Source organism: Drosophila biarmipes, chromosome 2L, assembly GCF_025231255.1.
Source record: "Drosophila biarmipes strain raj3 chromosome 2L, RU_DBia_V1.1, whole genome shotgun sequence".
NCBI classification, from domain to species: domain Eukaryota; kingdom Metazoa; phylum Arthropoda; class Insecta; order Diptera; family Drosophilidae; genus Drosophila; species Drosophila biarmipes.
Window position 1 is genome coordinate 59125 of NC_066612.1, and position 25325 is coordinate 84449.

Below are 25325 nucleotides of genomic sequence, written 5' to 3' on the forward strand. Positions count from 1 at the left end.
TGCCCAAAGTGCACTCGACCAACAACTTCTCAGCTATTAAACTTGGTTTGATGAGCAACTTGACTTTCATGTCAGTCGGAAGCGGCAATAAAACATGGCACTCACGGCACTTTGCCAAACTGGCGGCTGCGGTAAACATTGTAAATAAATGAGCATCGGACATAAAAAAAAACTATTGAGACCACCGTGAGGCATTTTATTATCATTTTATTTGAATGCTGCGGCGTGAGCATTTAAAATCAATAAAAGTGTCGTATCTCTGAACTTTGAATATTTATAGTTTACTCCGCCCGGTGTGAGGCGCTGCTAGGCTTTGGTTCAAGCCCGGAAAAAACCGTGTGTCACACGGTTGTTTGCATTGATTAAGCTTCTTCGTCCAAGGCGTTAATTTATGTAAAGCACCATTTGTTTAATGTCTTACTGAGCGTTTGCCTTCACTTTAACGATGGGCGATGATAGGGTGCGTCTGCGATGTATCACTGCTACTTGTCCCAAAAGCAGTGGAGCTGTAACTAGGCGGCATTTCAACACTGCCTCCGACTTATTTGAAGCCATAAAATTGGCAACCGCCAATAGCGTGGCCAAATTTAGACAAATGACGCGAACCATTGCACTAATTGCCACCTCGTTTGGCAGCGTCGGATGCAGCCTCGAGATCTGATTTATGTCGACCATAATGAGCTATTTGACCACATTGAAGTGGGTAAAAAGGGGTTGTTAGGACAAACATAGTGGGGTCTTGAAAATAATCGGTTTAGTAACTTTACGTAACCTAACATGACCGTCTCCTTCTTATATGTTTGGAATACCCCGAACGCTTCCATTTTTTTTCTCACTGGCAACTTGCTGGATTGTTCAATTATTGTAAGCCACCAAGAAAGTTGTCTAACTCTTCTAACTGTCTTCTTTTATGCACAATAATAAAGCCGATGCCTGACTGCCTCAATTGATAGCTCAATTTCTTTTTCGCGTGTTTCGCGTTTGAACTTTTAATTAAACGTAGCTGGCCAACAGAGAGCACCCGGCCAGTTTGTTGCCTAAGTCATTGGATTCGCTGGGTGCGGTCCGCAATTAAACGCACGCTCAGCACACCCGCAAGACGGAAATATTAATCATTGTCTGCCCGGCGGACCGGTGGGCTTTCATTTGTTTTATTTTCAATCGACTGCACAAATCAATGGAAGGGGCGTAACGCTTAACAGCGATGGCAAAGGCGATCGACCCAATTGTTTGTTGCATTTCGATATTTCTTCCATTACGAAACGTAGCCAAGCTGACCACAAATATAAATGTTCGCATTGCATGCATATGCACAGGAAAGAGTCTGCACACAGCAGCAGAGAATTTACTATCGATTTCAGCACAGCTTTTCCTTTCTATAGGAAAAGCACTTCCTGCCAGTAGACTTTGGGGGATTCACCGAGTTAGCAAATTTGTGTTTACCTTGGCTCAGGCACACGCTTAGGATTTTTGAGCCTTGCGTTACCAAGCCTTGCGCATAAATTTTGCAGAAAATAAATACAAAATTAGTGAGGCTATAGTTTACGAGCACACGCTCACCGGCCAAGAAACAAATTAAAGTTGCTTTCATCAGTGAAAGGTCTAGGAATATCTGAGATGCTTCGGTACATACACAGCTAGCAACCTTATGTTTTTATATCTTTATACTTCTTTTCATCGGAGTTTACCAATTTCGATTTCAGCATTCAGCGGCATGACAGATTTAGGAGACTTGGGTAGTCAGAGATAGGTTGAAATAAAAATGAAATAATCGCCATGAGCAGCATTCGGCAGCAGTGTACCTATTTTCGAGAGTATAACAAAACAGGAAATATGCAGCACTTACTTTTGGCTCATGCCTCTTGCCCGGTTGCTTTCCTTTTCATAGCTATGGGCCTCATTCAAATACTAAGTGGAGCTCCGGCCCGAAGCGCTTTTCGGCTATTATGCAACTAGCCTATCGACTGGCTCTATGTTGCCACACACACACATACAATCGACAATGTACTTTCGGCTGCGGCTCTGCAGTGGCATGATTTTCCACCAACTATTTTTTGGGGAGAATGCTCCAATTTGCTATCCAGCAAGAGGCTTTATCGGTGGCGCTACATATACGTATAGATACAGACTTTCTTTGCTGCGAACTTAGTGAAGTGGTTCGGTAGTAGGGGGTTTTTGTCTGTGTCTTCAGCATGAACTCCTTGCTCTTTGAACCTCCTGGTATTCGTCCATCCAAATGCAATTATTTGGGATATGCACTTCTTAAGGTTAATGATTGAAAATAAAAAGGCTGTCCGGGCCGATGGCTAACTGAAGCCTAAGTTTAAGTATATCCAATAGCTGTTGTTTAGGTACTCTGGTTGATTACCTTAGTCATATGGAACAGCCACCTGTACCATGTCAACGGGCATACACGCAAACAACTTGACTTTCCAAGCACGCTGCAAAGCTTAATGTGAGCACAACAGGCTGGCCAATCTATGTACTCGTTATGACTGGCAATATGACACTTGTGGCACACGATTTTATCAATTGGGCAACTTTTCAAAATGTTAATTGGCAGCAAACTTTCAAATAATTTTCAAAATGTGGTTGACGTTCCCGATCTGCTCTGAAGTCCAGAGGGAGCCTACAGTGCTTGCAATACCCCCTCAACTCCTCAATCGATGAAACTGTGGGCTGTTCTAGGGATTTCTAACTCGACCACATTCCTAGCCGTAGTTTCATTTGCATTTGAGTTGCCCGAAAGTGAATGCCGGCCAGCAGTGGCGACAAAAAAACCCAAGAAATCGACGCGAAAGTGGGTCAAACCGAGAATGTTGCATAACCATCAGACACACAACACGGCGCTCGCCACCGCGGCATTCATGCTAACGCCGCTGTGTGTGTTAGTATCTGAGATCTTATTGCTAGTGGCAACAACTAGTCCACGCGACTGCAACGACAGCGACTACGCCACAATGTGGCGCAAGGCGCGCTTCGAGCCACGCCCACTTTAAAATCGATCACTTTCGCTTGCTGCAACTGCAACCATTCGATTTATGTGCTGGGCAACGTCCGCGATTCGTGTGTCGCATTGGCAATAAGGCAGCAATAATCGAGTGTGCTTTATACTAGGTAGCTAACCGAAGTGGAAACCGAAATCGGAGACGGGGACACGGCCAACAGCCCTGGCGGTGACAATCTGCAGTCTGGGTAGAGCTTGTCTTGGGTGCTACCTCGGACTGCGAATGGGAATGGGAATGAAAACTCGGTTAGCAAGACCGCAACTGCAAGCATGATTTACTCCACAAATACGAAACTGACTTTAATGTTATAAAACGCTTCGAGGGCCAGCCGATGCGATTGCATTGTTCCGTACCGTTGTGCTGTACAGACGGCAGTTTGTTTTCTTCGCAGACATGGTTGAAGATCTATACTTCAACGGAGTTCCTACTTCTGCTACGCCAGCTCGAGCTCCGAAAAATTAGCAAAAACGCCGATTTAGAGTTTTCTTGACCGCGGCGCATCTTGTCCAGCGCTAGGACCCAATCCCGCCTCCAACTTCGAGGCTGCGAGGGTCATGGTCCATCCCGTGCCTCCAACAAAATAAACAAGAGAGAAATGAGGGAGTGGGCGATGGCTGTAACAAATTGCGAAGGCACCAAACCATAAAGTTGGCAAAACATCCAACAAAGTAGTCAACACGAAGGAAGCACTTACAGCGTGCGGATGGCCAAAAGCCAAAATTTACATACAGTAAAAAATGTATTCAGCGGATAGCGGTTCGCCCCGTCGTTCGCAGCTTACCGTTCAGTTTGAATTGAAAGGAAAACGCCCCACCAAAGTCTTCATCAGTACAGGTCAAGGTACTGCTTTAAGTCGGATGGGCTCTCGTTTGCTGCGACGACGCCCAGTAACATTTCTGCTAACAAGCGAATCGCGTAAACAAATTTTGAGAAGGTTATCACACTGAGGTATGGTTTTTAAAAATATATTTTTATTATCAAACCTAGGGTATACGTATACACACATATTTCATATTAAAGCGGATATTCGAGGCCCAAGATGGCGCGAAAAATGTACTTGGCAAACTAACTTCTTCTAAATCGCTGTGCAATCTGTGTAAAAAGAAATTGCTTTTTGTTATCGAGTAGAAGGCAGTTGCGATGGACAAACAGCGACAAATTTCTGACTGACATAGACAGGCATTCATAAGAGCGTAGTGGCAATAAACATTTTCCTTTCTCTTTTCATTTGAATGAGTTTGATAAGCACCAGAGCAACAGCACACTGCAACAATGACCAGACCAGACCGGGCCCGGCCACCAATTGCAGCACGAGACTGGTCGTCCACGGGGCAACAACTTGGTAGTGCCGGAAATCATTGTTGCCAGGCAGTCGTACTCTTTTTACGTGCCTTCTGTTTTGTTGTGGTTGTTGTTTTGCCAGCACTAGAAAAAATCCCATTACTTTCTACAATAACAACCCTCACATATTAAGACTGCGACTAGAAGGTCATCGCAACCAGTTTAATAATTAAATTAAATTAATTAATTTAAAAATAATATTTTACTTTAAAATTGTAAGCTGAGCGTTAATACCAAACAAGAACAATATTTTTCATTTTTACACAGAAGCGCTGTGAGGTTGTACCTTGCCTGACCTCTTGCCAAAGTCGTATCATCCAGCCGCTGCGAACTACTTTAACACGAGGCAAGCCGAGTTGGGTTCACTTTCCAGCTGCGGCACCAAGTTCCGCACATTGTTTGCCCACATAGGGCTTCCGCTTTTCACAAGCGCGTGGAATAGCTCAAATAATTAGGTAATATGCATTTTTGGTTTTCTGACAATCAAATCGAGAGGACGACGCCACGGCAATTCGAATTTCACATTGGTTCCCGCTTGCGGTTTGGTACCGCACAACACGTTTCGTCTCCGCGCGCTGCAGTTTTATGGCTGTCATACTGCCATTACCGCGATGGTTTTGGCACCCAATAGCTCTTTGATAGCTGGGACTTGGGAGCGGTCAGACTGAAGGGCTTTAATAATGTCTCGTGGCGAGGCTTAAGTTAAGCAGGACATAATCTCATATTTCTTAAGTAGCTCCTGTTTAATGTGGCATACAAGTTAAGTAGCAGGAAGTGGTCTTGCTGGCGTAAGCCTTTGAATTCGGCTGGAGTTGCTTTGAATTCGGCTGGAGTTATTTTCGCATGCACCCGGCCCTCATCCACCAATAACACTTAGCTCTGATTCGCGTGAGATCGGTTTCGAACTCTTCTCCATCCACATAAATCAGCTCGCAGTCAAGCAAATACAGCCGCCACGATTTCCTATGCGTAATTTTCAAGTAAAGAAAATAATCGCACAGACTGACAGTAAGGTACTGCAAATTGAAGTCTTCCGCATTGGAATGAAATTGCGCTCAATTGTCGCATTCACAGTCCCAATAAATAATAAAATTTTGCGCACATCTGCTGGGGCACTGGAAATCCCACTGCTAAAGATTTGCCAGTCCGCTTGCACCCCGAGATGAATAGTGAAAATTGGGCTATTGAAAGCCACATGTGTCTGCGACCCACTGGGAGACTGGTCGTGACTGCTGCTACACTTAACTGACTGCTCCAAGACGGGACTGAGCAGAGCTGCTGCTGCGTATGCGTGGGTAAAGTCGTTGGCTAGGCCGGTGTACACAGTGTTGGGCCTGCAACTCTGGAAAAAGCTCGCAGCCTTTGGTATTACAATAAATGCAGTCAAGAGCCAGGCATAAATCGATGGCTGCGCTGCGATTCGGTGCCTATGACGTAAGCTGAGAGGCTAGTATCATAACGGGGCCAGGGCAGTTGACGTGGCTCTTACTTTAACTGCCGCTCTTGCCGCTTGCACTACACCTACTGCACGATATTAAAAGGCGGCTTGTAATTAACATTCCCGAGCAGTAGTTCCAGGGTATGTGTAAGCGGGCAAAGATGCATTTGAAATTAAAATTTTCGCACGGCAGCGAACGTCGGAGCTTGGAGCTGCGAACTCTGCGCTCTAAGCCAGCTTAGGGCGTTCAGGGCAGACATTAAATCAGAGTCTAGAGACTCTAGAGCTAGATCGCGTTGCTGCCAGCTGTTTTTCTCATGGAAGAGATAAACAAAGCGCCGTGTGTGTTTTTTGATCGAGCCCAAATCTCTCAAGCGATGTTTGCTATTAAGAACAATACGTTTTTAAGAATAATTAGCATTTACATGATTAATTTTTCAAATACTAAATGTTCTAAGATTTTTTAAAATTAATACAACTGTTTATTTCAGAAGAGCGCATTACACTGGAAAATGTCGGCCTATTTTTGTAAACGTTTATATAAATATGATAAAGAGTACAATATGGAAGTCAGAAAGTCGGGGTAAGTCAAGGCTTACATTTTTCGTTATCATATGCTCATTTTAAAAATGTCAAAAGTAAAAAAAACGCTACGAGACCTCTGGCTCTGGTTTGGAAAATAAACGAATCCGCCCAGCTCAGTCCAACCCAGACAATACGTAGAGCCATGTCGCTCTGTTGTCGAAAAGTAATAGTAACAATCGTTTTACAAAGCAACCAATTATATTTAATCCACGTGTGGGCAGACAAGTTACCTATAAAGTCATTGAAAGATTCAATTTAAGTTTAAAACTGATAAAATCATATTGGAGCCATACTTATTTATAACACATTGAAAATAGGTTTATATATTGTCGAGTGTTTTTCGACCTCAGGTTAGGCTCCTTATTTATCTGGCATTATTAAAGAAATCCTTTTTGTAAAATTTGTGGTATAATTTTATTTGCATAAAAAATTGTGTTTACTGCTTTTGAACTTTGTTTGAAATAATGTGGAGCAGCCAATTCCGAGCCAACCCACTTTACCTTCTCGTCGTAAATGTAATTGTTGTGGGCGCCTACTAACGGCATCAACAGTTTGTGCCACATAGAAAAAGGCAAAGGCAGTGCCTGTAAGCTGGCGACTTGGCATTAGAATCCAAAAGTGAGCGGCGTGTCGGCCCCGCGACTGGACTGTCTGCTCGGTCTGGTCCGTGGCTCATTTTGGGTGTGCCCCAAAAGTAAGGATCGGTTCGGGCTCGGAGCAAGACAGTATGCAAAATGGTTTTAAGCTTGTGCTGTAAAAATCGAGCTTTAATTCGCCTGACTTGCATGTTTTGCTATACCTTATCTTAATGATGCCAGTCCTAATTTGGTGGCGGCACAATTAAGCCAAAACCTTCAGGTTCTGTGCATTCGATACCTTTGAGTTTTTTACTCCAGAACCGAAATCGCAATCGACCATTCTGCTTTACTTGACTGCCAGTGGTTTATGATTGAAGTTACTTGGTAGCAACGGCTTTCACGGTTCCGTTCAAAAGTCGAATCAAAACAGTTCAGGGTCACCCAACGCCTTGGCGTGGCTGCCAACAGCTGCAGCCCATAAAAGGCGTCGGCTTTGGCTCTGCCAGTTGCGCAAGAGAACGCCATCGCCGTCAATATGCAACTAAGAAGCTATAACCATTATGGTTTCTAAGGCAGACTGCGTCGGCGGCAAATCTAAGCTAAGCCGAACAAGACAGCTACAATGCGCCTTATTAGAAAAACCGAACAATTAAAGCAGAAAAAACACAGACGAAAACAATTATAAGTGGCTCATAAAAGCAAATGGATCTCAATCCAACTGGATCCAGCAATATTGGTTAATTCTTGTACCTAGTTTATTGCTCTGTCCTCGAATGTTATGATTAAAACACAGCACTGTTAATTTGTGCGGCACTCGTATGACTATCGAAAAAACTCCTCTGATCAGAAACAAAATAAAGTTACATATCAACGATCGAATACCTTTAGGTAATATTTAAATGGGCAGCTAAAAGAGATTGGTATCAGGGCGCAGTGACTCACTAAACCCAAACAACTTATAGCCCACAAACTTAACGGTTCTCATGAATGCCAATCCCAGCCTCTAAACGAAACTGAAAGGTTTATATAATGACAATTGTAAAAAGTGGTTTGATAATTATTTCATTTCCAGTCGCCATTCCTGTGCTCCAAGAGAACTTTGAAATCGAGTAAACGCCCACAGACTCATGCAGCTACCATTTGAGCCCGCTTCTTGCTTAGCTGTTGTGCAACACTAAAGCACGCCGCCTCGCGCGCTTTCGATTCCATTTTGGCAAACTAATTTGTTGAATTAAGTGTATCAGTTCAGTTTGGTTCAGACATGGGCGATGGTTGATTTGTTGTATGTCCGTACACTCAGTCACAGCTCAATTTTTCTGTTCCCAAGCAGCTTGAGGGAGTGCCTACCTTGCGGAACTCATTAGATCTGGCTGCTTGCTTATAAATAATGTGAACCAATTAAAGCCAGGTCCCCACAATGTCGTTCACGTACAGACCATAGCCAGCTGCAGTCGCCTAGAAGATTTCCCCCGAGTACTGGCAGACAAAACAAAAGACTGAGGCAACAAACTTGTCTTTTGTCTTAATGCCATCGGCTTTTTCAACAGCATTACATTTGTCTCAGCCAGCTCACCTTTGCTGCACGCACCCCTGCGCGTCAAATTAATAACATGTGTTTGAGTCGGTAAGTGGTAGCAACAGCCTCATGCAGGTCGTGAATGTAGTGTTCTGATTTCTGAACATGTATTCATTGTGGATTGTTCTCGTTTCTGTTTTGTTTCTCCGGGCATGAGACTTGGTTCTCTTTGTGCGCCGAAACGATGCCAAGGTTGGGCATTCTATTTAAATTGCTGAATATGGTAATGAGAGGAGCACTTGGCTTGGCAGGGCTTGTGCTGCCGTTAGTGCTGCTGGGTGTGAACTGCCTTGCCTTACTATAATTAAATTTATTAAACCGACCAGATCACAGAAACAAAAAGCTAATCAAACCAAAAAGCATCACTACAACTTGCCAAGTATGGTTAACTGATGCAAAACCGAGCCATGATGACTTAAGCGACGAGCTCGGATTCAAACGACAGACAAAAATAGTTGCAAGTCAGCACAAAATGCCTTTGCTAACGGCCAGAGACGACCTTCACCTTTTGATCATCGCTGCCAAAGAGTAAACATGAAAATGAAAGACGACGGCAGATCATTTACATCAAATCAAATACCAAAGTGATGCCCATGCATCACCACTTGACTTGTTTTAGGCAGGCATGAATATGCGAAAAGGGGGTACTGAGCTGGGAATCCCTTAGCGTCAATGCTGCCGCAGGCGTTTCCCCACTCCACAGCCAGCAGGGAAATGGTTAAGCTTCAGATATTGTCAACACGGCGATGGCGTGGAGCAACAACCGCACCTTGTCCACCCTGCCGTTGAACTTGAACCGATGGCACACGTTTGACAGGTAAAAGCAACCAGTAAGACCAGCATCACCGCACTTACATATCCCAACAGCAAGGCACGGCCAGGAAAACGTCGGAAGCCAAGCCAATATTGAAAAGCGAAAACAGACGGAGCGCCGAAGTGGCATCTTACGTCTAGCGGCTGCCTGACTTGGGACTGGTTAGCTATTACAAGAGAGCCTGTTTTCGTTGGCCATGACACTGAAGGGGCTCCAAAGACGTCGTACTTTTTTTTAACACCATTGAAATTTAACTGCAAGGGTACATAGTTTACGGTTGAAAGAAAACAAAATCCGAAAATGCTCTTAGGCGTGGCAATTAGGACTATGTAGTTTTCTTGTAGGATTTACTGAAAAGGTATACCCGACAAAGGGGCAGTCCTAAAAGCCTACAAATCCTACAGAAGCACGAGAGCCAAGTTTAAGTGCACGAAAATGCATTCCACTGTGGAGGAACGGCTCTACATGAAAGACATTAACCTAATAAATGGCAGGGACTGCGTGTGCTGAAGCAGTTGAGTCTGCGTGCGGTCGCGCTCGATACGACAAAGCTTTATAACAGCTTTTAATCAAGATGTCTAATTGGCAACACAAACACGGAGAAGGCAACTATTATTAACAAAAAGGCAAAGTCAAACCACAACTTACTAAAATGAAAAAAAAAACCCAAACAAGTTGGAGATAACAAAAAATAAATTCAACGGAGTCAGCTACAGATACATTCGTAGTTTTCGAAAATACTTCAAGATGGGCTAAAGATCATGAAAATGATTGGTAGCTGTGCAATCTATCAAACGATATTTGCGCCTAACGAAGCTAAACGCAGATAATGTTAGTAAGGCAAATTGATTGCAGACACATCGTCTTAAACTCTATGTGAAAAGACAAAGTCAGGGACGCATCTGATGGCTGCTGACAGAAGTGGGCTACGTTTGGAGTTGTGAACTTGAGTCTGGGGCTTAAGCTTATTTGCTCTTCTCGTGATCGACACGTCGAGTGTTCCGTACAGCACGCACACACAAGCCTTTAACGGACCATTTTCTTCCTTTTAGGTGTACTTCACCTGCCTCTATTGGGAATTTTCGATGTTTCGGCGTTAGTTCGTTTACCCAAATCTTTATATAACTTGATGACTAATGGGTATTTAATAATTCTTCCCAGAAGCGGATATTATTCGTTTGCTGCTAGTTGCTGTGGATTACTATCCGGTTCGCTTGATTGGTTCGGTCTTCAACTTTAGATAAATTATGCGTATTTAAATGCTGTTTCTGCCAATACCGCTTTGTAAAAGATTCAGGCGTTACTCAAAGATATACCGATAGAATCAGGCACTGACCAAATACTTCAAGGTCTATTCAGTCATATTTAAACCAGCATGCAACCTAGCCAATTAAATTTCTCGTTTCAAATGACAAGGAACAAAGAACAAGCCTACAGAAAAATGGGACCTTGCTTATAAATAAATCATTTCGAAACACAGGTTGCTGTGAAATAAAGCCCACATCAGTTCAAGCTTGTCAGTGTCAAAAGATATCAAGTATACGCAGAGAGTATTGATGGCTTATCCGTGTCCCATCTATAAATTATGCGGCGCGAAGCTCACCGTGGAAAACCAGGACATAACGCTGGCGATACATACTGTGCACCGAAGAAATATTGTTGTCATGTAATCAGACCAAAGGTATCTCGTAAAGAACAAGGCGGAGCACTAGGTTTCCAATCCGCAACGCCCGTCTTGCATTGCAAAAAAAAAGAGCTGGGTGCGAAGTACATTGTTATCGAGTCCTACGCGATGTCGCCTCAATATTTATGCGACGGCTTTTGAGAAGGGGCAAAACAAATTTATAGCATTTTTAGGTGTATGTAACAATTGCAGCATTTTATGCACTGGCATGGCATAGGATGATCGTTTTATCTTTATTGAAACACACTGGGAAAAACCTTTGAATGTTTAACTCAGCTGCTCCCAAAATACACATTCTGTAAAACTCTTACTTTTCGCATTTGATCCACAACGCTAGTTATAGCTTGTGAAATGACAGGAACCAGCTCCATGTCTGTATCTATCAAACCATCAAACGACATTGAACCGTTCGGCGAGCTGTGAATTAATGAACCCATTTTCCATCGGCGGTCCGTGAAGCACAACCGTTTTCCCACGCTAAATGGGGTTGCCTGGACCACACCCTGCGCAAGTGCGAGTGCAGCTGCTCATGGGTGACGGCGGCAGCGTGACCATGCAAATTATTCGGCTGCGACTTAAATGTCAACTTTTCTGTAATAAAATTGGAGCTAACACAACTAAGGTAGCGCGCGACCAACTTGGCTTGCCGAAATATAAGTTGCATTTGTGTTGCTCGCAATATAGCTTTTTCTTTAAGTCACGAGTAACGAGAACTGTGTGCCTGATATACGAACTCGCTGATTTTGAGATACATCGGCAATATCAGGGTAAATGATTTATAAAAAGTAATCGATGGCTTCTACAAACCAGTTTATGAAAACAAACATAGTCGTCAATGCCGATAATTAAGTTGAAAGAGTCTCTTATATATATAAACAAGTTCACAAATGAGAATAAATCAATTAACCAACAATTTTAACATTTGCGACCGGCCTTTTTTTGTATAATGAGCTTAGAGATGTGGCTAGCCGTATTTTTTCAAAAATCCTCCATTACCAGTACGGCAAGAAAGGTAATCTCTTTGGTGTGTTGGGAATACATCCCTAAAATTTTTTTCAAACGAAAACTCCATCTATGATATAATTTTACAAGAAATCAAGCAGCAAACTCCAGCAAGTAAAATGTCAATAAACTATGCGTTTTATTATGCGTTGCTCTTCCGCCTGCGCCTGCTAAGTGGCATTGAAAAACTCAATTTGTGGCGCGGCAACTTTGGGATCCCGCTTAAAGCGGTAGGTGCATTGAGCCGGTAACATTCAGAAACACGAATGACCGCTGCGAGCGAGTGAAATTCGATGAAACGGCAACAGTAACAGAAACAGCATCCATCTTTTAATGTGAGCAACAAGTAAATACTTGGCAAAACAACACCTCGAAGAGCGAGTGGTTTACATACGCATGCTGCACATATGTACGTTAAAGCACACGGACAAATGGAGGAATTCGAAATGCACTCATGCTTGCAACAGTCGATCGACCAATAGACAGACCGTCGCCACCCCGAAGCTAGATCTCGTCCGATGATTAATAGAGCAATGCTGCGTTGAAAGTCCAATCCCACAGAGCTGTGCGTAATCGGTTCAGCTGTCCTGCAACTCATTACATTCGACATCGAGCACTTAATGAAGCTCCTAACGACGCAGATGAGTGCGCTTATGCAACCGACGGGCCCCGCTAATCGATAAGCTCCACACTCGTACTTTCACGCCGGCCAACATTTTGTCACTGTGGGGCCGTCAACGTTCATTTAAGCGGGCCCACTAATACCGGCAATACGCATCGCAGCCGGGCTGCGGCTAGTGAAAGTGAAAGGTGAACCGCACATGTGGTGCTGCAAAGTATTTGGGAAATGAAAAATGTTGCGCTTCAGAGTGCTCCTGCAGAGCATGAGCTCATCTGACTTTCCGCAGCTTGCCCTTGGGAGCCTGTAGCCTTAATAGCGACTTAAACTTACCAAGCAGCGGAATACGAATCAAAACAAAAACACCAGCGAAAACGGCATCCCCAACGGCAATCGCGTCAAGGTCGTTGCATTGAGCATCTGCAAAATCCAGTTTATATACTCCTCAACCTACAAAGCAGGCAATAAAACCTTGTGTCCGGCCATCGATTGAAGGGACACTGCTTTACTTTCATTCTTGGCTGAGCCAGCCCAAGATTATCAGTAACTATGTGAGCGCCGTAATTTATGGTGCAGACTCCTTGGCTATAAGAAACCGAACCCTGTATACAGGCGTGACTTGACGGAATCGGCTTTTCTCTGAATGTCCGGCCAAAATACAAAACGATGAAGTATAAGACCCCTTTCTAAATTACTCGTTAACATAACCAACCTTGAGATCGAGAACGAGCGCAAGAAAACGTGATCCCAAAAAGGGTTAAGGGACTTCGTTTCACTGCGTGTTTTTGAGCTAATATTCATATTATGTTTTAATTTATATTAAGAAATGTATATTTTCAAAAATGCATTGTTGCATAAAACACTTGAGATAAAAATTAACAATCGTTTGCGTTGATATGAACCCCGGGTCTAATCTGATCGCATGGAATAGGTGTTACGTGGCGCATGCAGCAGGGCACCGTATAGAATGGGGCAGCGATGAACCGCAGTCTGCCTAATCAATTACAAAGACACGCAGCTTGGGCGTCGGTTCGTTGAATGCAACCGGCCGTAATGTGAAGCACGCATAAAATAATCATAAATATTAAAACATTTTACGCAATCCAAGCACACATCCAACTGTCAGACGGGCTTTGTGCGGTGAAAGAAATAGAGAGCTATCTGGCCGTAACAGGGCAGGTGTGAGAGTGTTAAGTGGAGCAGCGGCGTCGGGCCCCATTTAATTCCACGATGCGAACATGGAGACGTCAAGAGCTCCATTCACATCGCTTATGAACGTCGTCGGGCTGAGGCAATGCTTTAATAGATTGCTCATTGCGCAGCGAATACAATTTGCAGCTGAAATACGGTAACATGTGCATTTCAAGGTGAGTAGCACCATTAACACCGAGCTCGTAAGGGCAATCGTTAAATATCGGGGAAGTTGGGTGTTTGCCGTTCGGTGGTCTATTGGTACTCCCGCACTGTGCCGACAACCGTTCCGACTTCAATTCAACGCAAATTAACTGGAGCCTTTCGAAACCCAGGGATTACCATGGCTGTGTGCAAATTTATTCAACTTGCCTCAGACTCACTGGGTACTGCTCGAAAGCGAAAGTGCACCGCTGTGCATGCAAAGCGAAGTTGCGCCATGTCAGTGCTCGTACACGCTCGTATAAAGCGTTCAGATTACAGGCGAAGACCTAGCCGGGTAATTTAATGACGATCTTCCGCATGCGCCAAGACTTTCGCACGGTAAGCATTGACACCGCCTGCGGTAATAAGTAGCTAGGGGCACAATGGTTGGGCGGGGCGAAGCCTCCATGATATCCGATTCGGCAATGACACTTGGAAAATTGTGTATGTTTTATCGGCTGTTTGTAAGTTCTAACAACTTTCGCCAATAGCCTTTGGACGATCCACCTCGAACACCTTTTCTTCAGGCATCGGCTTTCCCACAAAGACCGTCAGCACATTAAATGTTTTTACATTTACGCTGAGCAGTCGGTCAGTAAAACCGTATGTAAATACTTCCGCTCGGTTTTTCAGCGGGCAACGTAGGCCAGAAACAAGTCTGAGACCTTTCCATGGTTTGAAGAAGTGACATAGTTCAACGAAATGGAAAGTATTGTCACTGTTCCTTTGCTGAGCTTGTTTTTACGGCTTTCGTCAACTTTTTATTTATTTTATAGTGCTTTGTTGTCTCGGTTTTATTGTGTCATCAGTGACAACGAGCTGTCTCAGCTCGTTTGTTTAACTTTCTTGCCATATTAACACTCGACTAATAACTGTTGGGGCAGTTGCCGCACATTCTCTTGTATTTAAATACCACCAGTATCCACTTGATGTATTAAGTCAACACGCATTAGTCATGAATTTCTGTGTGGCACAATGCAAGTTTTTGAATTTTTTAGAGTAATCTAACAAATTGACAATAAATTATAATAGGTTTTCAACCTCAACCCCTAACTTATTCAATTCGGACAGGCTCATTTGTCCATCAATTTGAGGAATAAATTCGAATATGTGTGTAAGTGAGGCGAAAGTGGAAGGTGCAACCCAACTAGGAACACTGTCGAAACATTACGCAAAGTAGGTGTGCATGAGCGTAGTCTCATATATACTAATTTATGCGTACTCTTCACTTACGTGCACGACATATTAATTAAATTAATTTGAAAACAATGATTTCACTTTATTTTTGCTTATCGTTTTGTAAATAATAATACCAGCTGGCTGAAGAGTTCTTTGTAACCACTCACACGTAATGCAGTAACTTTTGGTTTTTTCCATTATCGTCACTTTTTCTTTCGCCAAATTTTGCATATTTAAATGTGGACGAACAATTAAGTGAACTGTTTTGTAGATTATTAACAGTTATTATAACCGCAATTTGCTCGGTTACACCGACACACTCACTCACTTAGCCAAACACTTATTCAACCCATTCATGCCATTCGAGTCAGTGTGTTGTATGCAATTAATATCTGTGCCATAAGCTGGTTGGCTGGCTGCTGGCTGATTGGCATAACTTACATAACTCCATTACCATTACCCAGCAGTTCGTTGAGTGGACAACCCGGGCTGACCAATAGCTTGACACGGTTTGGTTTGTTATGCTCGAAATGTTCGATTACACTATTGTTCGCTGGTAAATAGAGCAGGTGATCAGACCGTATATTTACCTCCATAGTTAATTAGCTATCCCCTTATGTGAATACTTTTACTTATATCTATTTTCATTTCGCCGCGCGCTGTCGACAAGCGATTAGTTGGCCAAAATAAATATAAATTTTGGTCGCGAGCAAGGCACATACTCGTTAACCGTACAACTTGGTGCCGGAGTTGCTCGCGCCTGAGCTCGGGGCAAGTGCCTGGCAGCTGGTGGTTTAACTTCTTCCAAAATGATTGAATTTGACATCAGACTTTATTTGAGTTCAGGGGAATCGGCTGGGGTAGAGGCTAAAACAAGTTTGCCTTCTTTTGCGGAACAGAATATTTCCATAACAAAGTCCCCAATATGCCTGAGGTTGAGCAGAATGAGCGTTAATCATGCACGTATCAACATTCCACTCAACAAAAGACACAATACCAAGAAAGCGGACAGCTCTCGAATGTATTCTCTGCGACTCTTACTTTCTTAGGATCTCAGATTAGGTAACATCGCCTGTTGTGCCCCTCCACTCAGCTCATCTGTTTAATTGATGCCAATCCTTCAAGCAAATACCTTGCGAAGGAAAGTATGACATAAAAGGCTGGCATTTAATGAGGAAAGTTCATTGGCTTAGCAACCAGTTTGTATCTACTGTCGAAAACTGACCAGGAAACTGCTAAAACTGTTCAGGTGTTTATTCGCTACGGTTCGGGGGGGTTAAGGAATGCCATTCCAGTAGAATCTTTCCTAGGTCTAGGGGGTAACGTGACTCAGCTCGGACCCACAAGCCCTCTGCCTCCATTTTCTCTTCCCCAAGAGTGTCCTTCATTCAAGTGGCATTACTCACCTGTTTTGAATAGCAGTAGGCTCAATCCCAGCAGCCACAGAATGCTTAGTCGACCTGTTAAATACTCCATGTTGCAGGTGTTGCGCGTCGTCGTAACTGTAACTGTAAATTTTCTTGATGTTACTGGTGCAGTTGCATTTTGGGGTTAGTTCACAGAATTTAAAATACCAATAGGCAATCTCAGGTCGCCAGAGTTGGGAGCGCGGGCCGTGGGGCAGCTCAGCCGCAGCAGTGGCAGTTGCAGTTGCTGTTGCCGTTGCCGTTGAGAAAAGCTTTGTTTTGGTGCATACAATTGCTAAATAACCAAGAAGGCAGTGTCGCAATGATTCAATTTAGATTTTTTCGAGCCTTGTGTTACAATTTTCTTGACTGTGGGCTTTGTTTCAGCCGCGGCTGCGGCTTTGTGGCTCTGGCTGTGGCTGTGGCTGCACTTTGTTTGGACGTGTTTGTATTGTTGTAAGTTGATTCAGTTGCTGCCCCTATTATTTGAGCTTTCGTTTGGCTCTAGACAACGCGACGATGCATAGTTCACACACACGTTCACAGATTACAACACTTAGTTTTTCTCCATTGCTTTTGGCAAGCGCTTTTTGAGTTCGGATTTTCAGTTTTCAGTTTTTCACTTGAGCCGCTGCAATGACCGCCAGTTTGTTTACCAGTTGCCATGGAAAATATGGCTTGGCGAAGTGCAAAGAGACGATCAAAACGAAGATCGACCGCTTGCTGTGATTCAGATTTCCCATACGGTATTCGCGGGCACAACCAAATTGGAAAACTATGTGCAAGCTAGACTGGAGCGTGGAGAGGAAAATGCGAAGCAAAATAAAACAAAACTTGCACGTTTTTATTTTGTTTGCTGGGGCTTGTATATTTTGCAAAAACTTTCTTTTCAACGCAAAGCGAGCCACCGACACACACGCTCGAGCTCCTCGACTGAACTACAAAATGCAGTTGAGCCTGCTTTCTATGCGTGATTTTTGGCCGAGTGCAATGTTCAGTTCGAGGGCTTATCTTATATTTCGGCGCGTTCGACGACACAGTTGGCAAAAACGCCTCGAAATTGGCGGTGGCTCAACCAATCCGTTCAGTCAGTCGAAAAGTCCGGGTGACCCTCGAGCGTCTCTTCTTACCGTGCGCTTAAGCGAACCACACGTCCTAATCGAAGCAACTACACAGCGCGACTGTGCGAGGTGAGTGTCTCGAGACACTCGGCAAGCCAGCCGCCAGTCTACGCCAAGTTTCGTTGCCAGGCTTTTGGGCCAAGTTTAGTCTGAGCCGCGCTCGCTCCGTCTGTTACTCTACAGTAACAGGCTGTTGGCGCTGATGTCGCACTCGCGCTGGCACGCTCGGGTCTCTTAAGCTTTTGAAAGTAAGAGTAAGCCAAAGCTTGTGCCATTGCAAACCAGGCTGCTTCCACTGTTTGTGCGCTGCTTGTGCTAATTATTTTACACCAATTACTACGGAACTGCAGCCCAGATCGGGTTTCCTTCTGAATCTGAGCACTTGGCTGAGAATTGAACCCCCAGTTTCGTTCGCTCGGGTTACTTGGGTGCTTTTCTCGAGCACTGACGAGCACCAGCACACGAGCTCCGCTGCAGCCGGCGCCTTCCCTCTCTGGCCAGCGGGGGCCGGCCTGGCTGGGCAACTATTTACCATGGCGATTGTGAAATATTGTTACACATTTAGCTTTAGCTGCCGGTTCGCTGTTCGCCTATGGAGCATATTGGGGGGTTCAGATCAAAGAATGCTTAGTTTTCCGATTCGGTTTTCATCTGCACCTATGCCAATCAGAGGTTAGACCTGCTAAAGCACATACTCGTCTGGAGTCAGTCGTTCTATGAATAAGAAACACCCAGGCCATTTGTCCTTGGCGAATTCAAACTGCCATACCCCTGCATAGCTTAACGCTAGCCTAGGTAATTTGGAGCCAAAGAATCGAAAGTGAAACCGAGTTGGAAACACGCCAACGACCAAGAACTGGGCCAAAGCAGCCAACCAAAGCCAAGCCTAAGCTGCAAAGCAGCAGTCCGAGCCAAGTAAAAGGGGCTTTGGTGAACGGTTGCCCCAACTTGTTGGCTTGGACAAAGCATGAGCATTAATACAATTCTGTATTAATTTATTTATTGCTGGATTGTGTTTCACACGATTTATTCTGTGAATGGAGGGCGAAGCGTATTCTGCCTCTGGACACTTATACTTTGTAGTTGTATATTTTCACAGCTGAGCCGACACGAGGCCACCTAAGGGCCTTCATAATTGTATCTATAAATTCTCGTCACTTGAAAGTTGGTTACAATTTGCTATTCCCAAAACGAAAAGTATTTATTCTTGCTAATGAATTTGAATGATATAAAATGGGACCATGAGTTGGGTTCCAGAAAAATACTGTTATTGGTCAACGTGGCGCATAAGCAATATGCATACGGATTGGTGTTTATTACAACAGTCTACTGACTGTTAAGTCACCCTGCCTGCGACGTTGTCGTGGTTTGACAGGTAGTTATTAGGTTTAATGGACATTTTCACAAACCAATTATTATAATGCGGGCTAATGTCTTAATTACACAAAATGAGCCAACGGTCGACAGCCGAAATCTTTATGAGTGCTTACAAATGTCCTATAATTACTCGTTCGTTGTCTCTCAAACCTTGGCGTTTTGCAGTGATTCGCCTAGCACCGCAAAAATGCTTGCCACTCACTTTGTGAATAGGCGGTGCAAATTTATCAACGCGTAATAATCCCGTTTCCGTTTTGAACTATTTTGGCTCTTTCATACTGACAGTTGAACGCTTTCATTAAAAAGAGACCCGTCCAAAGGCTGCCATTGGTTACACGCATATAGACATATATTTGTGCACCTTGGGCTGCAAATTGATTCATTTACGAGTAAGCCCAACCGTAAAATGTCCGCTAAATTGGTGGCCTTGAAAACTTCCCCATTACTTCTCCTATAAAGAGCTTATAGCCTGGTAAGCCTACGAGTAAACACATACCTGTACTTACATGTGCACTTTGAGTCTGTTAGGGCCTTCACTGAGTTTGTTTCAAATACTTTTCCATTGTGCACGCCTCTCGATTAATAAATGGGAGTGTTGCACTTATGAAAAATACGAAATAATGGACCCGTTAATTGAAAAAATCATTGGGGAATGGACCAGAAAAAACTTAATTAAATTATATATTCGTGAGGGTTAATTCAATGCATTCAATTGTGCTTGTAACGTGAGTGACAAATCATAAATTTTAATAGTCAATTACGGTTGTTAGAAGTGTATTAATGAAACTAAGTAGAGTAGAAACTTCGATACACAAAGCCATAACGGAGTTAGCTTGCCTTGAACATTTCAGGCTATACGTATTACCTGATCGTCGCTTAATTTGTATTACTTTGATATCTGGTTTGTTGGCGACTTTTAACGCTTTGCTATCTCTGACATAGGTGCTTGGCGCTTGCTAGTCCACGTTAATTGACTTGCCCTTGTCAATACAATTCGACTTCGGCTACTTGTAGTCCAATTTATTGCAGCCGTTAACTCAATGATACGCAAAATCAGTTTGATCGTCATGAAATTCCTTCACATACAGGCCTTTTATACCTAAAGGTTTTGTGAAGCATTTTGAAAGTAATGTTCAGTTATTTGACGTGAATTCGGGCACGCACATACTTTGCCTTTCTAATCAAAATTAAACTAATGAAGTTGGTTTCAAACGTACCAAAGTACGTACAAGCCAGCATAGCAAACCATAGTCAGCTGCCTAATAAAACAGGTTGATTTACTTGAATCTAAATACTTGTCTTTTTTAAAACCAGGTACTTTTCGACGTAACACTTAGTTGCCTTGTGGTATTCTGTTCTCCGGTTCATATGTAAAGAAATTAAATTATAAATTTTGTAAATCTATCTAATTATTCCCTCTTTACTGCGAAGCCTAACTCTGAACTTCGTGCTAATGCGATTTGACGAAGTCAGTGTTCAAATAATAGTGAGTACTCGTAACAGGCTGACCTTCCCCTTCTCCAACGTTGGGTGTAGTGGTTTCAAATAGGCGATAAAAGAGCCCAGAGGACTGGAGAGGGGAAAATGGTGGGTAGGACAAGGAACGGGGAGGGGCTGCAGCTTTAAGCAAATGATTTGTGTAGACCGAGCGCAACGTAAATGGTTGGTGACTAGAACAACCGCCAAGTTGCTATTACCGGAATCGCTGGACACGCCTTAGTTCGCAGAATGTCGACAGTAAAGTTTTTGCATGATCAACGGCCTAGCCTCAATTCTTTTTTCTGCTCTGATCGACTTTTAATTTTTCTGTTGAACGTGCGAAATGATCAAATAAATTGAACAAATGGTGTTTCACTTTCGAAAATCGGAATAGTTGATCAATTTGAAAGGAATCAATCTTGACGGCGGTATTTATACCAAAATGGTTATACTTATTGTCCAAGATCGTGAAGTTAGTTGTTTACCAACTTTACATTAACTTGTTTTACACGCGTCATTTTTGTAAATATCTTAGGCAAGTCTTCTATTTGTTGTTGTCCTGTTGGTTTTCTTATGTTACTAAATAAACTTTAGCCTACATTTAATTGTTGTCTTGCTAGTCTTTTAGTGGTAATAAACTGTATTAGGCAAAAAAAAACTAGCCTACGTTAGTTGGGAATGCAGCCACCCTGTACCAGCCAGGCTCGCAGCCACTTTAATAATATTGTCACACTTTGTCGCTCAAAGTTAAGAAACAAAGAGCAGCACTGTAGGTTGAATAAACCGGATTTAAATGACAAACTGTAGCAGTGCTCAACTACAACTCCCCGCACAGCTCCGCTGACTTTCAATTTCAACACGCAAAAGTACATTACCTCAAGGCCGTTCTGCCAGCGAGTATTACCAACCTGAAAATCTCCAACGGGGTACAGGCAGACCTCTGCTCGCCCCAGCTGGTGAGGATTGAGTTCCGCCCGAGCCGCTGCAATGCGGAAGAGACGTGAATTACTGGTTATTGGCAGAACCTCCATCAACCTGCAGTGGCACTTACTTCCTCCATAGGCAAGGGCAACGGCAACCACAACGCCAACGCCTGAAACAAGCTGCTTTGCAAGGGCCCGTTACAAAGGCGCAAACAGTCAGTGGTCAGACAAGTTCAAGTGCGTGAACCCAAAGATTGGTGCAAATGCAGCTTTGCCAGAAGAAAGCTATGCGGACACCTCTATTTGTCTGCCTCTTGCCAATTTGGCTTGCTTTCCAAATGCATACAATACAAGAGCTGCCTTGACTGTCAATGCATTAACACATCGGCGAACTGGTACCTTCTGACTGTAACGAAAGGGAATAAGCTGGGCAATCTGTTTGTTGTTTCGCCATCAAACCGACTCGCCCACAGTTGTGAAACGCTCGCTCTACATTCTGGCCCAGCTAAGTCCGAGCAGTAAAAGACACAGCTCTTACTTTCATTGTTGGCTGGTGCTGTAAGCTTCGGCTGGAACTCATTTTACCAGTGGAACTGTAACAAATTGTAAATCAAATTGCTTGAGAGTTTTGGTGCCCCCTGTGTGAGGTAATACCCAATTGCTTTTATTTAACCGCGAGCACTTTATGAGGTCGGGGTGTCATAAAGTACACTGCTCTCCTCTACGTACATTGTAACTGTACAGTCAAAACCAAATTAAAACAAACTATTTTCTTTTGTAAAATAAGCCGTTCTGATAAATAATTAATAGTATAATTTTAAAATATACATGATTTAATAATGTGAGTCCTTCTAAAGTATTGATATCTAGTCCCTTAATTTACATTCAGTATACGCTTCAAGCTCCAAGTTTATTTACATAACATTCCCCTAATCCTAGCCCGCCAGTTAGACTGAAACGGCAATGCGTTGGTACGATCAATGCGCTGGATTTGTAGTAAATTCGTGAAAACGGCGTCAACTGGCGCGAAAGGCAGTACACGATCCCAAGCCAAAATTGGGAAGGCAAGACTGGGCCAGCAAGCACCTCAGGCTTGGTCCATAGCAGCCAGATAGATCGACGCACACAAAGCTGGTCATGTATTTCGGGCGTGCAGCTTTTAAGCGGTTTAATTACCAACTGCTGAGCATGCTAACTGATTTTCTGGCGGAGTTTACAATGGCTAAAAACATAACTGCGGCTTAGTTGGGAACGGTTACGCTTTTCGTACTACTATATTACAGTTTGATGACTTAACTATCTTTGTTCAATAAACAGCCCTTGGTCGCGTTGACATCTCCCATATCCTGTAATCAGCTGTAATAATTTAACTGTTTGCTAATTGTGAGTGTTTATTTCAGTTAACATTTTACACTTGGCACTTCGTCAGTAAAAGAGCACTGTTAAAAAAAACGGTGTTCTTTGAGACTTCCCAAATAAAGCCCATACCAGCCGTCATATGCCCCACCCAAATAACACAATGTAGAAGTGCGCGCAATGTGCCAAATTAAAACTGCTCGATAATATCAAATGGAGTGCAATTGTTTTGGGGGTATGATTCAATTGATGATGCATTATGACTAACCAACTTTGACATACTGAAGGCGTGGTCTTTGCCCGACCAATTCCATTTTCAATTCCCTTTATAGTTTGGCTCGGAGTAGTTGCAGCCGACGGCCTATGCAAAATGTTTTTCACAATGTGCTACCCGCACCCAGCATCAGGGTCTAGCATTCAATGCACATTGCGACTTAAGTTGTTTGCAGCCTAACGCTGGCGAGAACTCGGCTCTACAGCTTGAAGGCTAAAAGTCAAAATATATTTATATTTATACAGATTTGAATGCATTTTTTACAGTCTCACACACACTAGGGTAACATATTTTGCCGTCTGAAGCCCATTGTCGGTTATCGCCACCTCTCCACATCAAGCTTAAAAATCACAATCTGCCATACAAAATTTTCCTATAGTGAAGTCTTTGAACTTCATATAAGTCATACAATCTTATACAATATTTGGTTAAACATGGTTTGGAAAGTACAACTAAGTTAATCTGCAGCTATGGAATTAAAAACGAGCACTTGACTTAATTTATCAGCCAAAAGTTATGCTTCAAAAAAATATGTCAAATCCGTGTAGAGTAAACTTTGTAAAATTTTATAACTTAGTGAGAAAAATAGTGTGATTTGCGGTTAAACGAAAGTGTGCAACTATTTCAACATCTTGTTACTTACATTTAGACAAGAAAATGTTGTTCAACCAGGATTAGAGTATTCAGGCTCGAACTCTTGTGTTCCTGGCCCAGAATACTCCCGTTTTAAAAACGAAGAGCCCACACATGTGCACCACCCCCGTGACAAGAAACATCCGCAGCCCTAAGCTGAGGGGCGCTCTTTATTATTTTTATTTCTATGTACCAAGTATACATATTTACGTGCAAGGTTGTCTGTTGGTTTTTTTTGGCTAGCGTTTTTACAATGCAAATAAGGCAGAGAAAGGCGCCCCAGCCCTGAACACCCTCCTCCCTCAAGTGCATTCCTTTCGGAGAGTCCACGAGCGATCTAAGGGTAATGGCCACGCACACTCTGGAAATATGAATCTTAAACTTAACATACCCCTTACTAGGGAAATGCAGTTCCTTTTTTTCAGTTGTATAATAACTTGTAAATGAAGTATTCATTTAAATGCATTTCTGTGTTTACTGCTTAATTATTATCTATTTGTTGTTTTGATTCTTGGGAATTCATGAGTGTGTTCAACTAGGATCATTTGAAGTTATACGCGAAGTGAGACGTCTCGATTACTAATTCTTTGCATACCTTACGGCGAAGGGATGCACATGAATAAAAAGTACAGTGTATACACACACACACATTCCAAAAACCATGTTATGTGAGAAAGGCTGGAGCGCTTAGAATAACTAAACTGGAAAGTGCTTGCTTTTTAAGGTGAAAGTGTTCAGTGCAAGGTCCAACAGAGAATACAGAAGAGTTTTAAAATACGCTTTATCTATAAGCTTATAGGTGTTGTTTTCATTAGACTCTATGAAGAAATCCACGGCGGATGGTCTAAGTTCGAAACAAAAAATTGCACCCATTGACAAATCAATAACAAAGGAAAAACAAAACGTTTGCCTACTTATTTGTTTTATGGCAAAATGGAGATACTGAGTTACCTCTGCATAAAATGGCCGATTCGTCCGCCTTGCTGATCTATGAGAAAAGTTGATAAAACACAGTGGACCGGAGCGTGTCTAAGTATGCCCTCGCTTTGGCGTAAAACATTTCTCTGCACACTCGAATATGTAGAATGTACATACATATGTACATACATGCGGGAAAAAGTGTATTGCGATAGCGCAAGGAAATAGCTACAAAAGGAGAAGAAAGATCAGAGGCACAAGCACCAAGGCGAATCACACACACACCCCACAACCAACACTCGCAAACAGAACGACAACTAGTTTGGTGTATGTGAGAAGAGTGCTGCGGTCAGACAAATCGACTGCCGAGTACCCATTAGTTCTCGGTAATGTGATTAGAGACGTATCGCCGGTTGATAAGCAGTGAGCCGAACAAATGCAGCCAAAATGAAACGTTTTCAAAAGCTTGCAATACCAAAGCCTGGAGCATATTTTTCGTAGACCCGAAAGACCCGGGGTACCGAAAAAAAACTGGTAGAAAGAAAAACCAAACGAATACAAATACGCCATTAAGGCCACATGGATAGAGCGGAAAACTGGCTGTGCGCCATGAAACAGA

The 25325-nt window shown here is 43.1% G+C and overlaps 1 protein-coding gene across 17 annotated transcripts in view; it reads right to left on the minus strand.

Moving 5' to 3' along the window:
• The window catches only part of LOC108033141 (mucin-5AC), a 34980-nt gene extending 17137 nt beyond the window's left edge, over window positions 1-17843 (minus strand). For 8 of the 17 annotated variants that reach the window (XM_050885501.1, XM_050885502.1, XM_050885500.1 and 5 more), the window contains exons 1-2: window positions 17756-17842; window positions 16626-16727 (exon numbers count right to left, since the gene is read on the minus strand). In XM_050885501.1, the coding sequence (XP_050741458.1) occupies window positions 16626-16695 (70 nt within the window). In that variant the 5' untranslated portion in view covers window positions 16696-16727; window positions 17756-17842. Of the gene's footprint in view, window positions 1-16625; window positions 16728-16793; window positions 17417-17755 lie in introns of all 17 variants that reach the window. The other 9 variants (XM_050885506.1, XM_050885498.1, XM_050885497.1 and 6 more) reach the window with 5 other exon arrangements.
• Between the last annotated feature and the right edge of the window lie 7482 nt (window positions 17844-25325).